At 52.5% G+C, this 14,823-nt stretch overlaps 5 protein-coding genes across 10 annotated transcripts in view; 1 reads left to right on the top strand and 4 right to left on the bottom strand.

The window, feature by feature from the left end:
• The window catches only part of LOC115640751 (zinc finger protein 436-like), a 452,700-nt gene that overhangs the window by 298,528 nt on the left and 139,349 nt on the right, over window positions 1–14,823 (bottom strand). The window lies entirely within an intron of this gene.
• Window positions 1–14,823, bottom strand: part of LOC115640827 (zinc finger protein 300-like) — a 308,757-nt gene that overhangs the window by 217,535 nt on the left and 76,399 nt on the right. The window lies entirely within an intron of this gene.
• LOC115640730 (zinc finger protein 260-like) overlaps window positions 1–14,823 on the bottom strand; it is a 341,512-nt gene that overhangs the window by 192,134 nt on the left and 134,555 nt on the right. The gene's annotated exons all lie outside the window — the stretch shown is intronic.
• The window catches only part of LOC115640774 (putative zinc finger protein 66), a 687,485-nt gene that overhangs the window by 66,064 nt on the left and 606,598 nt on the right, over window positions 1–14,823 (top strand). The gene's annotated exons all lie outside the window — the stretch shown is intronic.
• Window positions 1–14,823, bottom strand: part of LOC115640675 (zinc finger protein 850-like) — a 542,158-nt gene that overhangs the window by 24,225 nt on the left and 503,110 nt on the right. Inside the window, exons 6-10 of the mRNA XM_030543551.1 lie at window positions 11,611–11,698; window positions 11,112–11,139; window positions 10,441–10,554; window positions 8,096–9,411; window positions 1,801–1,819 (exon numbers count right to left, since the gene is read on the bottom strand). Coding sequence (XP_030399411.1) covers window positions 1,801–1,819; window positions 8,096–9,411; window positions 10,441–10,554; window positions 11,112–11,139; window positions 11,611–11,698 — 1,565 coding nt within the window. The remainder of the gene's footprint in view (window positions 1–1,800; window positions 1,820–8,095; window positions 9,412–10,440; window positions 10,555–11,111; window positions 11,140–11,610; window positions 11,699–14,823) is intronic.

The following is a 14,823-nucleotide window of genomic DNA, read 5'->3' on the forward strand; positions in this document are numbered from 1 at the left end:
CACGGGATTTGAATTCTGTGGGTTGTCAGTCTATCTTGGGGATGTATATCTGTCCTTAATAAAAACAAAACAAAACAAAACAGAAATTTACATTTGAAAAATATTTTATATGAGACACTCTCAGGCCCTTAGGAACTGATTTTTAAAATGATTGAGGCCCCTAGTCGCATATTTAAAAATATTTTAAAATATCCAGGTGCCTTCAACCTTGAAACTTCTGGCTGTTCGTGAATATTTGGGAACTAAGTTCTATACGCACCAGAAAAGGTTCAGAAAAGGGCAACTAAAATGATTAGGGGTTTGGAGAGGGTCCCATATGAGGAAAGATTAAAGAAGCTAGGCCTCTTCAGCTTGGAAAAGAGGAGACTAAGGGGGGATATGATAGAGGTATATAAAATCATGAGTGATGTGGAGAAAGTGGATAAGGAAAAGTTATTTACTTATTCCCATAATACAAGAACTAGGGGTCACCAAATGAAATTAATAGGTAGCAAGTTTAAAACAAATAAAAGGAAGCTCTTCTTCACACAGCGCACAGTCAACTTGTGGAACTCCTTGCCTGAGGAGGTTGTGAAGGCTGGACTATAACAGCGTTTAAAAGGGAACTGGATAAATTCATGGTGGCTAAGTCCATAAATGGCTATTAGCCAGAATGGGTAAGGAATGATGTCCCTAGCCTCTGTTCATCAGAGGATGGAGATGGATGGCAGGAGAGAGATCACTTGATCATTGCCTGTTAGCTTCACTCCCACTGGGGCACCTGGCATTGGCCACTGTCGGTAGACAGGATACTGGGCTAGATGGACCTTTGGTCTGACCCAGTACGGCGGTTCTTATGTACGCAAATGAGACATGAGAAAAAACACTATGGTGCTGGATAGAAAGAGAAAATAACAATTGGCTGCTAAAGCAAAGGAAATTGAAGTTTTCAGACCAGCCCATGAATTAGTCAGCACTGCACTCAAATGACAACATTGCAACAGAACCAGGAACTGTTATAGCGACACCGTGAGATGTGATTGCTGAAGCTACTCGCAACTATTCATATCTCCCAGGATGATTTGCCATTAAAAATATGAAATCCGTGGCACAATGACATCCCTCCGCACAACGCTAATGAAGTTTAGGATGAAGAACTCAGAATAAGAAGAATATTTTGATAAGGAACTAATGTAAAGGAGTGAAACTCGGGGGCACAGGGCCAGTGGCGAGGACACACGGATGAAGCGCCGGGCGACTTTACGCAGACACAGGAACTGAGACCCGGATTCTTTTAACCACTCGAAGCAGGTGTGACAGTGAGATCTTTGTGGGGGGGTCTGTAAATATTTCACTGGAGCAAGTCTCCTTTAGCAGCTCAGAAACATCTTATACAGGGGGGCGAGCGGCCCTGTCCCGGCTCTGCGATGCACTGGGCCTTTAAGGACACGGCCCCGGGAAATGGGAGCTGAGATCCTGGGAAAGGGGGCGGAAAAGCCCCACCACCCCATCTAGAAGGAACTTTTAGCCCCTCTGTCCCCGCTCCCTATCCACCCCACGTGTCGCTGTCCCAGCCTCCAGCCAGGCCCGGACTGGCTCCCCAGCCCCACTGCAGCTGGCTCAGACCATGTGGGGGGAATTTTTATCCTCTTGGCCCCCCTCATTCCCGGGTTTCCCCCCGCCCCGCCCCGCCCCCACCGGGGCTGGCGGCAGCTTTCCCGGGCCCCGGGCGGGAATCGCAGCCAGCTCCGCTGGGAGCAGCCTGGGGCCAAACCTCCCCCTGCAGCCCGGGGGTGACGGAGGGGGGCGGGTCTCTCTCACCTTCCCGCCGAGCGGGGCCCCCCGGGCCAGGGGCCGGGCCGGGCTGGGCTGGGGGCTCTGCCCTGGGAGAGGCTCCTGGGGAGCAGCGGGAAGGGCCCTGCTGGAGATTCCCCTCTCCCGGCTGCAGTCAGGGCTCCGGGCTCCCAGCACCAGCCGCCGGGGCTCGGGGATCTCGCCAGGAGCCTGGGAGCCAGAGTCACCGCAGCGGCTGCGAGTCACTTCCTGCTGCCGGGCCGGAGCCCAGCGCTCGCTGCCCCACAGCCGCCTCCCGGCTGCTCCTGGGTCCTAGCGATCAATCCGCCCACTGCAGCACCCGCTGCCCACCAGGGCTCCGCCTCCCCTTCTCCCAGCCCTCTGCAGGCATCCTGCATAGAAGCCAGAGGATCGGGCGGGGGCCGGGGGGGGGGGGCAGAAAAGAGACATGCAGATCCTGGAGCGGGGGGAGGAGAGGGTGTCTAGGGAGACTCAGGTTGTTCCAGATGATCCAGGGGTGAGGGGGGCTGGGACACTCTGTGTGTGATTTGCTCTGGTAACAGACGGGCACAGGGAGCAGTTGGGCAGAGCTGGGCTCTTGCCTCCACCTCAGGCTCACTGGCTACCAGCCCTGGGCTGGAGCAACCAGCTCTGCTCCCCTCGCTCGGGTCATGGAGCTGTCAGAGCTTTGCCACTGGGCTCTTGTAGGCCCTGGGCTCTATTTAAACCCCCTCATGTTTGTCCCCCTCCCAGAGATCCCCTCTGCCTATGTTCCCGCTGGCTCCTCCATGTGGACACTGACCATAGCTCCCTGTCGGGCACCCGGACGTCAGCAGCAAAGCTCCAGCTGGGCTTGTTTAGGGACCAGTGCTTTGCTGCCCACTCAGGTTTGGCCTCACTGATGGCTCCCTTCTATCATAGTAGGGGAGGGGCACTGGGGCCAAAACTGAGTGAGCAGCACTGTGACCTGGCACCTGGAGTTATCGCCTCATTCACTCAACTTCACACCCGGGCACCAACTCGCCCTCACTCAATTTCAGCCACGTTCCTCCCACCTCCTGCCTGAAATGGGGTCGGTGGGGCAGGCAGCCAACATAGCTCCTTCTGAGCACTGTTGTGGGGCACATTCCTGAGCCCTCCCCCCAAGACCTGAGTGAGTCCCAGGCTCATTTCTAGGTTGCCTGTGCCTTCATCCAGCCTGGACTTTCCTTGATCCTTCCAAGGATGGGCATGGGGATGGGGGGGGGGGTGGAAGGTAGATGATTCAGTAGCTGCAGTGTCCAAAGGGGTCTAGTCCCTGCTTAGACAGAGGAAGCTGCGCTCCATCTATCTCTGTTTTCCAGCCTGGGTCATGAGCTGCTGCCTCCTCTATTGGAAGCTGGAATGGAGCAGCTGCTGAGTCCCAAGCAGGGTCTGTGGTGGGGAGAGACCTTCATCCAAGCCTCCTTGGTAGGGTGACCAGATAGCAAGTGTGAAAAATCAGGACGGGGTGGGGGTAGTTGGCACCTATAGAAGACAAATAGTGGGACTGTCGCACTCACTATAAAATCAGGACATCTGGTCACCCTCCCTCTTTTCCCAGCCCAGGTGCAAACAGTTCACTGGGCCAGAGCTAGAGATTGACTCTGCAGACCAGTGTTTGGGGCAGATGCCTCGGAGGACCCAGTCCCCCTTCCTAAGGACTCTGGAGCAGTCATTACATATTCCACAGGAGAGATTGAGGGACCCCCAAATCCCATGGCCCAGTGGTGGGAGCAGTGGGTGCCACCTGTTCAAATCCTTTCTTCCTATCAGTCAGAGGGGCAAATTGAACCTGAGTCTCCAACATCAGGGTGACAGACCCAACTCCTGGGATAAGAGCTGAAGGGTGGACTCACCCCACGCTCCCCTCCTCTGGCTGCTATGTGGGGACCTGTGTGCCTGCCTCACTCATTCTTACAAGCACTTCAACATCTGACTCCAGAACAGGGGGCTCCCAGGTGGGGATCCACAATTAGAGAGAGGTACCTAAATCTGGGAAGGGCTGATATCTGGAGAGGGGTGGGAATTAGGACATGTCCCTCCCCTCAATATCTCCTGTTGGCTACTTTCTGAAGCTCCCTGCCAGTGCCTAGTATGCTGGGTTGTGTGAATCCCATTCTAAGGTGCCTGTCTGTCCACATGCCTGGTACAGGGAACCTAGGTGATCAACGCAGACTTTGAGACATCTAAAAGTTGAGCTTTGCAACAACGAAGTCCATTTGCTGAGCCAGGCCTAAGCAGCTGCCATCAGCCGGATCTTTGATCTATAGACACTTGCAAACCTGGTTGAAGCAGAAGGGTCTATGGAGGAGACTCCCAAGTGCCCCCCTCCATATCCTCTAATAATTTTCCAGTTTTCACCCAAATCACCAGCCATCTCCAGAAGGCTGCCTATGACATTCCCTGCAATTTTTTGAATTGATCAGATGCAGCAATCCAAACGTTTTTGCATCAACTCCAAACAGATAAAGGCCACCGAGTTAAGTGGACGGCCTCATTTTGCTAGGTCCCCCCCCCGCAATAATAATATTGCCTGGCTCTTGGATAGCACTTTTCATCAGGAGACCTCAAAGCCCTTTACAAAACACACTATTATCATTCTTACCCCCAACTGCTCCACCTAGGTTCAAAGATATGCCTCCCCAGATGGATGGACTCTCCTTTCACAGGAGGTTAGCACATGGGAAATGCCAGCCAGAGGGGATTTCTCTTGCAGATGACAAATTTTCCTCACCGTCCCATAAAAAAACCTGAAGAACTGGCAGCTCTGGTGTGACCCTAAAAGCCTCTCAATGTCATCTGGAAAAGGGAGCATCGTTCTATGACAGCAATGACTCTCAGGCCTGACTAACTCACTACACCTAATGCATTGCTTTCATAGCATTTACCCACAGTAGGTCATGGGCAGGTTCTAATAAAGGCTCATGTCACACTGTTCCTCAGGATCACAGCAAGAAGTGTGGGCAGATGATCTTTAAGGAACTATGTTTATATACTGGAAAATATGTTTTAATGTCAGAATCAAAAGCAGGGGTGACAAACAAGGTTTGCCAGACAAAGTGATGTCTACTCATCTGTCTCCCCCATTCATATGTAGATGAAGTATTGTAGGTGAACACAATCCAAGACAAGTTTGCATATAGGACCAACAGAAAGAGCACACTGGAGAAGAAACGGGATGTGTTGGGGGGGAGGGGGAATTCAGCAGTTTACTGGATTATAATTGGGGGAATACACCAGCACCTGCAATCCTTCAGGCAGCAAACAAGAGAGCACGTTTTGCATTCATGAAAAGGAGGATCCCAACGATGGTGGCTGGTGACCCTAGGATAATGCTTTAGCCATAGATTTTACTTGTGAAACTCAGCCTGTCTGAATCCTGTTATACCTGCTGTTTGATATATAATGGGTTTGGTCTGATTTCTTTGCTCGCTCTCTCTTAAATCTTAGTTAATAAACTCCTGTTTGTTTCCACTAAAAATCTCTCAACATGTTGATGTTCTACTGGTGCTGATCCTCAACTGACTCAAACAAGCTGGTACTGTCCCTTTGGGGCCAGCTTACCTGGGAGTTTCTGAATGTCCAGTGGAGAGGGGCTGAACACTACTGAATGACATGTCAGAGGAGCTGGAGGAAAAGCTTGTGTCTAGTGTGAACCTGCAAGGCAAAGTAAGGACTGGCAGAGCCCTGGGGAGTTTGTCTGAGGAGCTAAAGGCTCGGGGTGAGAGAGAACTGACCCCCAGTTTAGCAGAAGCACGTCTCCCTCGTGCTGAGGCAGGAGGGTAACCAGGTGATTCACAGTCCGGGGCACCTGGAGAAAACGTTACAGCCAGAACCTGCAGCATGTGGAGCTCAGGGATGGTGAAGTAACACTTCCAAGGGGCTTCCCAGACTGCTGCTGCTCTGTTAACGACCTTTTCCCCCCCACATTATTCAAGACAAGGGACACTGGGAGTTTGAAAGACTAAATTCTACTTTATTCTTTTCAAAGCAAGAAATAAAAGCTGAATCCCGCCCTCATCCAATGCCCAGTTCGGCATAGCCCCAACCCAGCACATGCCTGCTCCAGCCACACAGGGCCCCCAGGGAAAGAGGAACAAGTAAAAGCTGGTAGAAAACCACTTACAGTCTGTGAGAGAGGCATTTGCCCTCCCTCCTCCTCTCAGCAATGGGGAGACGGTGAGCCCTCTCCATATCAGTCCTCTTTGGGCATCATTGGTAGCCCTTTAGAGTTCAAGGGTGACTTCACCCAGCACTCGTAGGACGTTTCCTCTCTCTAGGACACGTGCAGTGAGTTCACAGTTCTCAGCCTCAGCTCTCTGGCTCGCAAGAGCAAACAGTGTCCTTTCAAGGCCCTGCCCACCCACCTCCTCCTGACTGTATCTCACATCTCTGCAGGGATCAGACAGTAACTTGCTTCCCCATTTCAGTCTCTGACTCTCGGCGTGCGTATCCAGCACTCGCACTGGTCATTTTCATTGTTCCAAGAAGAAGAAAATCTCATGACAAAGGCTAGTGAAATATGAAAAGAGAACTAGAAAAGCCTACTTTGGCAAACGATCATTTGTCTTTTGAAGTCCCCAGTCAATCTGAACTCCATCCCAGTCAGAATAATTCAATATCAAAACACATCACAGAACAGCCGTCAGCAAAAAGAGAAACACCCACAATGCAGGGTGAATTATAAGGCATTTTCCGATTCACGAAGTGAAATCCCAGAAAATTTTAAGACTCAAAATCTGGAGAACAAATTTACCCATTTCCTTCTGAACAGGCTGAACTTGTTTTACTCAGCACTGCCGCATTACTTGGCTGTGTCACTGACAGAAGTTTTAGCATCATCATCATCACAAAAGAAAGAGAAAAACAAGACAAATCTAACCCAAAACTTTATATCTGCAAATGATCTGGATTTGGCTGGAAAAACTCCAGATGTCACTTTACCAATAGATGGAGGCTGGAGACTGAAGCTCAAACTGTGCTTTGGGGTTCATTTGAATTCATGTGATATTTTCTTTGCCAGCCCTCAAGGGTCTCATTGAGAATCAAAGCCTGATTCCTAAGCATGGTGGGCAAAGGACACTGTGGTACATGACACACAAGAAAGTGGAGGGGGAAAATGGGAAGAGGATAAACTCTCCACTGCTTGCGCAGAGGCTGCTCTGTCAGAGAAGGTGCATGAGACTGATGGAGCAGGAGGGAATCTCCCGGAGTCACCCTTTCCCCCTCAAACACCACAGACACTAAAACACCACTTCCTTTTGCTATCCCTGCTCCAGCTTCTTTAGAATCTATCAAATGCTGGTGCGTAATAGAGAACCACAACAAATTAAATGCTTTTCATCATAACCTGGAACAATCTCACCACAAAAAGGGCACTTAGTGACTCTAACAATCTCTCTGCTAACAGGAGATTGGAATAAACTGCTCAGGGTCAGTCCAGACTAGAAAAAGGGACAGAGGAACAAAGGAGACGCCCTAGCTAATCCCAACTACTTTTTCTGCCCTAGACAGACACAAGGAGGATGATATTATCACTCCCTATTTATTCCCTCTCTGGAAGGCACAGATTTGTCTCAGGTCACCCCGCAAGCTGGTAGCAGAGTTGGGAACAGAGCTTAGGTCTCTGGAGTCCCAGACCAGTGCAGGGAACAGATGCAGGTCAGGGGCTGGTGGAAGATGGGAGGTGGGCCCAGGGGTCTAGAGTGAAAGTGGGGCCTGGCCCAAATGTCCTCCTCCTCATCGTCATGGCAGGGGGATCCCGGCTGGGAGGGGAAGGACAGGGGGGAACTTCAGCCAGGCAGAGGGAGCAACTGGAGGAGTTTCTCTCTCTCCCTTCCCCCATCAATTCAGCAGCCAGGGCTGCAGCAGGAGGGAGGAGGGGCTGATTGGGGCTTCTCCTCCTCTGCCTGAGGTTTGTTTAGACCAGGTAGAGCCACAGGGTCACTGACCAGCTGCTGCTAGGTCCTCACCCCAGTGATGCAAGGGAGCCAAATGCCCCTGACGTGTATGGGAATGAGGAAATGGGTTTGTCACCATAGCCAGCCCTAGTCAGGGCCCTGAGAGAACTCCCCTGCTGTGTGGAGGAGTCTCTGATGTCCAACATAGTGTTAACTCCACTTGGAGCATTTTCCACACCGAGAACATCGCAGAGGTTTCTTCCCTATGCGGATTTGCGGATACCTAATACTCCAGGAGCACCATATGAAGCTTCTCCCACATTCAAGGTCTCTCTGTTTTGTGGATCACTGAAGTGTGAAGTCAAATTTAATCTTTTCCTGCTGTCAGGCTATTTCTAGGGTCTCTCACCCTTGTGGATTTTCTGATGCTTGGTGAGCTCTGAGCTCTTACTGAAGCTTTTCCCACACTCAAGGCATTTATAAGGTCTCTCCCTCATGTGGATTCTACTATGTCGAGAAAGGTGAGAGCGCCGACTGAAAGTTTTCCCACAGTCCAAGCATTTATGGGGTTTCTCTCCTGTGTGGGTTTTCTGATGTGTATTAAAGGTTGTTTTGTGGTGGAAACTTTTCCCACACTCAAGGCATTTAAAAGGTCTTTCTCCTGTGTGGATTCTCCCGTGTTTAGTAAGGGATGAACTTGCCATAAAACTTTTCCCACACTCAAGGCATTTATAGGGTCTTTCTCCAGTGTGGATTCTCCTATGGACAGTAAGGGATGAGTTTAGTAGAAAACTTTTCCCACACTCAAGACATTTATAGGGTCTTTCTCCAGTGTGGATTCTCCTATGGACAGTAAGGGATGAATTTTGTACAAAACTTTTCCCACACTCAAGGCATTTATAGGGTCTTTCTCCAGTGTGGATTCTCCCATGTATAGTAAGGGATGAATTATGTACAAAACTTTTCGCACACTCAAGGCATTTATACGATCTCTCTCCTGTGTGGATTTTCCTATGATTAATAAGTCTTGAGTGCTGACTGAAAGTTTTCCCACAGTTCAAGCATTTATGGGGTTTCTCTCCCTTGTGGGTTTTCTGATGTTTAGTAAGATTTGATCTCTGAATGAAACTTTTCCCACACTCAAGGCATTTATAGGGTTTTTCTCCCATATGGATTCGCCCATGATTGATGAGGGATGAATTTTTTCCAAAACGTTTTCCACACTTGAGGCATCTATAGGGTCTCTCTCCTGTGTGCTCTCCCTGGTGTATAAGAAGACATGACTTCTTATTGACACTTTTTCCACCATCCAAGCATTCACAGGACTTCTCTTCTGTCTGGGTTCTCCAGTGTGTATGAAGGGTTGCACTGAAACTGAATCTTTTCCCACAGTCAAGGCATTTGTAGGGTTTCTCTTCATTGTGACTTGTCTGCTGGACTGTGGCTTCCTTGGCATCCTTCCATCCTCTGCCACGTTGAGTGGATTCATCCAGTTTCTTCCTGGGATAGTTTCCCAGCTGCATCTCTGATCTGTGTCGATCTCTCCAGGAATTCCCCTGTTCCAAGCCCTGGGAAAAATTCCCTTCAGCTCTTCTCAGAAATGTCTCCTGCAGTTCCACTTTCTCAGGACCTTCCTGCTGCTGATTCTCCTTGTTCTCACTCGCTGTCCTATCACCTGCTGGGAGACAGAGAATCCAGACAGGAGTCACTGCCTGTACTGGGGAGAAAGAACAGAAAGGGGAATAGCAAACTGGGAAAACACAACACAGTGACTGTTGGGGAAACAGAGACATTGAATTCTGCCTCCACATCCCACCCAAACACTCCCAGGGAAGGAAAGTCAGGGAGGAAATTCCTGAGAGATAACAAGATGGATGGGAAGCCAGGACTGATATTTGACTTGATGTTACAACACCTTCTGACCGCAGCCCTGACCTGGGTGAGTTGTGGCACAACTGAAGCCTTGCAAGTGAAGTACAGCCTTGTCCCCTTACTTAGTAGATTGGAAGAGGTGAGGTGAAAGAAGTGAATTATTCCCTGGGTCTCTCCCTTTATTTTGGTGGGAAAGAAGTAATCAATTTGGAAACGATTTCTACAAGAGAGCATCTTTTGTATTTCCCCCTTTCAATTATTCCTCCTTTTCACTACTAGTGTTTTAACCCTCACTTTCCCTTTTGCTACTCCAATTTCCGCTCAGTTTCCCTCCCATTCATTTCCCCCGGTTTACTTTCCTGGAGAGGCATAGTTCTGACTTGGTTCATGTCATCAAAATGGACAACATGAATGGGTCCAGTCCATTATGATCAAAGAAAGCACAAGATAGCAGAAAGACATCACTGTTGATTCTATAGCATGAGTATTGTACGGTATACTAGGAAAACCATTTTTGGGGTCGGGAAGGAATTTTCCTCCAGGGCGGATTGGCAGGGGCCCTGGAGGTTTTTCGCCTTCCCCTGCAGCGTGGGGCACGGGTCGCTTGCTGGTGGTTTCTCTGCAGCTTGAGGTCTTCAAACCAATTTTGAGGATTTCAATAACTCGGTCCTGGGATAGGGGTTGTTATAAAATTGGATGGGTGGGGTTCTGTGGCCTGCCTTGTGCAGGAGGTCAGACTAGATGATCAGATTGGTCCCTTCTGACCTATGAGTCTATGAGTCTATGAGGGCTTTAACTCACAGCACATGTTTGGAGTCCCAGCTTTTTCCTTCACTCGCCAGATGTTTCTGTCTCCGTTTCCCTGACTCCTCACCTGTGCGGCTGCCTCTCAGGCTCTCCCTTTCCTTGGAGTCCTGGAGATCCGGGACCCACGGCTCTTCCCCTCGTTCCAGCCGGGCAATCAGGTCAGGTTTGGGAACGGGGAATCCTGCGCAGGGGGTGAAATCAAGCAAGGTCAGGGTGAATGGAGCAGTGATAGTTTGTCACAAGGAACATTCCCTGAGTTTAACCTGCTCCTACAAGCGACTGTGGTAACTCAGACCCCTTGGGAACAGCAGACATCTGAGGGTGAGGGGGTGTTGTTACACCCTCTTTATGATTTCTCAGGATTGATGCGCTGCGGGGACTCACTGACACACACACAGCTCGGGTGATAAGCTCCTGCCTATTTCCAAATCTGCAGAACCGAGAGCCCTCCCCACAGCTGGAGCTAGTCCCAGGAAGGAAGGTGAATGGTGTGTGAAGGAGAAATAACAGGCAGGGCAATACCCTGCTTCTGGCCCCTTGAAAGCTGGAGAGATGGGGAGGAATTAACACATCCATTATGTTTCTGACTCTCCTGTTCCCTTGAAGGGGGTATGGAGATGAAAATCTCTCTCTCACTGCAGCTGTGGACTACACAATCCTCCCCCGCAATCCAACTGACCAGATTCAGACACGCAGACCCCACAGCTTCTAATAACCAAGGAGATGGGAATCTCTTACTCAGCGAGGTCACCATCTCATAGTTCTCCTGCATGACGTCCCTGTAGAGGGCTCTCTGAGTGGGGTCCAGCAGAGCCCCCTGCCCCTGGGTGAAATACACAGCCACCTCCTCGAAGGTCACCGACATCTGGAACAAGAAGAGTCCCTCACTTAGCACCTGCTGCCCCAGCCACAATCCCACTAGTCACAGGGGAGGAGGACCGTAGAAGCAGAATCCTCCCCCCACTGCATCCTGCTAAGAGCAGTCAGGAGGCTTCAGGGGGTGGGAGAAGGTGAGAGCTCCTTGTCCCCCCAGCACACATAGCAGGGCAGGGCCTTCTCATTTCCCACACACCTGCCAGCCACAGGCTGATGCAGGAAGCAGAGCTCTGAGCCAGGGACAGGGACAGGAATCCCAACAGCTTCCCTGAGTATTTCACAGCAGCCTCTAGTCAGTGGGTCAGGCACCAGCAGTGGGAGTCTGATCAGTTTTCCCAGCCAGGCCCTGAAAATCCCCTACCTTAGGTGGCTCCATCACAGCCATTTCCCTTCCCTGTCCCCTGGAAGATGGGACAATCTGGAGCGACTTGTGGACGTGATTCCTCAGTCTGTCAGGGCAAAAGAGGTGATAGGGGAGGTTCCAGAAGGCGCTTGAGTCCATCTCACACCCCGATTCCCCCCAGGCTCTCTCTCTGCAGACAAACGATCTGGGCTCTGCCGCGCTGGGAAAACCCTCAGTCACTTTATCACAACACAGACCCAGCCCCTCCCCCCGGCACTGAACCCCTGAGACACTTTTAACCCCCCCAGGGACAATGTCTCTAAGACAAATGCTAGAAATGAGCTGAATCAAAGGAGCCACTTTGAAGGATCCCTCGACATTGGCCCCAAGGGCAGCACGTCTCCCCAGCAGCGTGGGGACTCAGCCAGGGCAGGACCTGGGTTCTCCTCTGTCAGCTCCTACCCTGTCGGGGTGGGGGTTCAATGAATGGATTCAGGCAGGGATGGGAACCTCCCCCCCTACTTCCTGTTCCTGCTGCCCCTTTCAGTCTCACCTCTCCCCTTCCTGTCTCCTTCCCTCCTCTTCTGCCTGGGAGAACTGAGGACTGCCCCGTTCCCATGGGCGTTTGCTCTCCAGGGGGAGCCTGGCGGTGTCACTGAGGGCAGCAGCTCTGGGAGCTGCAGACCCACAGGGAGTCCCCCTCCAGTACAAACTCACCAGTAGGTCCTGGAAAGGGGCCCTTCGTGCAGAGTCACTGTCCTGCCCAGCCCCAGCGCTTTCCCCCAGGTCTCCCCATCACCTGCAGGCTGCGGCTCAGAGCCTGGGGCTGCTGCAGGGGCTGGTTCCAGGCACGCTGAAAGTCCCCATCTCGGCTGGGCCCAGAGGGGTGGAGGCGTTAATGAAGGTCTGTCCTGGCACAGACCCAGCTGGGGAGCAGCAGTTTCACACTCTGGGCTCTCAGGTAGAGGAGGCAGCAGCATCTGAGCCAGCGAGCACCAGGCTCCTCCTCTCCCTTGGCCAGAACAGGAGCCCTCTGATAGCAGCAGCTAATGCCTGAGCCTCCCTGTCCTGCCCCGGCAGCCCCCAGGGACAGGCAGGCAGAGGCTGATCTCACTGGCCCATTCACACTCACCCCCTGCCAGAGCCAGCAGTGACTCCAGTCTGACCAGGGTGACCAGATCTCCCGATTTTGGGGGCTTTCTCTTATATAGGCTCCTATTACCCCCCACCCCATCCCAATTTTTCACACTTGCTCTCTGGTCACCCTAGGCCTGAATCCTGCAGGGAAAACAGACCAGGGCCCTGTGCAGCTCCCAACACTCAGGAGAGACAGACCCCAGCAGCCTGGATGTGCCTGACAATAATACTCTCCCACATACCCTGCTCCCAGTGTAAGGGTGGGGAGGGGCGGGGGTCTGGATATTTGCCTTGTAGCTTCTGACCTGGTCTGGCTGCTGGGTGCCCCATGGGATGGGGGACCTGCCTTGTGTTTCTCCCCACCCCCTTCCCTCTTTCTCTCCATTCCCCAGCCAGTCTGGTTCTCCCCACATCCCTCCTTTCCCTCCCAGTGACCCCCCCCCACTCAGAGTTTCCCTCAATTGGAGCCCTGTTCCCATCCGCCCCATAAATCTCCACGATTCCCCCACATCGCCCCATCCCCCCTTCAGCCACCTCCAGCCCCCTCCCATCCTGCCCCTCACACATCCCTGTCCCCCGCTTATCTACACCCTGCCCCTCTTCCCGCTCCCACCCCTTCAGCCCCCCAGGAGTGGCTCCCCCCGCCCCGCACCCACCGGGGCTGGCGGCAGCTTTCCCGGGCCCCGGGCGGGAATCGCAGCCAGCTCCGCTGGGAGCAGCCTGGGGCCAAACCTCCCCCTGCAGCCCGGGGGTGACTGGCCGGGGGGGGCGGGTCTCTCTCACCTTCCCTCCGAGCGGGGCCCCCCGGGGCAGGGGCCGGGCCGGGCTGCGGGCTCTGCCCTGGGAGAGGCTCCTGGGGAGCAGCGGGAAGGGCCCTGCTGGAGATTCCCCTCTCCCGGCTGCAGCCAGGGCTCCGGGCTCCCAGCACCAGCCGCCGGGGCTCGGGGATCTCGCCAGGAGCCTGGGAGCCAGAGTCACCGCAGCGGCTGCGAGTCACTTCCTGCTGCCGGGCCGGAGCCCAGCGCTCGCTGCCCCACAGCCGCCTCCCGGCCGCTCCTGGGTCCTAGCGATCAGGGGATCGCGCTGCAGCATCTCTGGCTCCGGCTCCTGTTCCACTCCCAGGCTCTAAGGTCAGAAGGGCCCATCATGAGCATCTAGCCCAGGGGGTCTCACGACCAAATTTGGTGGCTTCAGAGTGTGGCCAGCAACTCTCCCTGGTGGCTACTCTGACACTTCCCCCTTGAACCCTAACTAACTTTAGGAGAAACCAATAAATATGCACAGAGGTAAGCGGGGGGACGGTCCTACTAGTGTGGGGAACATTTCTGGTTTATACACAGCCCCAGTGGAATTGACTAGTGAAAGGATCTGAGTCCTTCCTCCCACTCCCTTTACCTGGAGACCTGCCTGACCTCAAGGACTCCCCTTCCAAGCTCATCCCTGAAACCCCAACAAGGCTGGGCCCAGAATTCCTGAGGGTCTTCACCCCCCATCTTGTTGCGATCACTCAGGATGGAGGTTAGGGTGTCCTATCCCCAGTCTAGGGTGCTCTCTTCATTAGGTTTAGGTTTTGTAATGACCTAAACCTAATTTCCCCCATATTAATTTCCCTTTACTGTTACTCACACCTTCTTGTCAACTGTTTGAAATGGACCACTCTCATTACCACTACAAAAGTGATTTTTCCTCCCCCAGTACCCTTCTGTTAATTGAATTGTCTCCTTAGACTGACCTCATGCTTGGTAAGGCGACTCCCATCTTTTCATGTATTTAGACCTGCTCCCATATTTTCCACTCCATACATCTGATAAAGTGGTGTCTAACCCGCGAAAGCTTATGCCCAAATAAATTTGTTAGTCTCTAAGGTGCCACAAGGACTCCTCGTTGTTTTTGATGATACAAACTAACACGCAGGAGTGGCTCTAGGCTTTTTGCCGCCCCAAGCACGGCAGGCAGGCTGCCTTCCACGGCTTGCCTGCGGAGGGTCCGCTGGACCCGCGGCTTGGTTTCTCCTGCAGGAGGTCCGCTGAAGCCGCGGGACCAGCGGACCCTCTGCAGGCAAGCCGCCGAGGGCAGCCTGCCTGCCGCCCTCGT

This window comes from Gopherus evgoodei, unplaced genomic scaffold (genome assembly GCF_007399415.2).
Source record: "Gopherus evgoodei ecotype Sinaloan lineage unplaced genomic scaffold, rGopEvg1_v1.p scaffold_32_arrow_ctg1, whole genome shotgun sequence".
Taxonomy (NCBI): domain Eukaryota; kingdom Metazoa; phylum Chordata; order Testudines; family Testudinidae; genus Gopherus; species Gopherus evgoodei.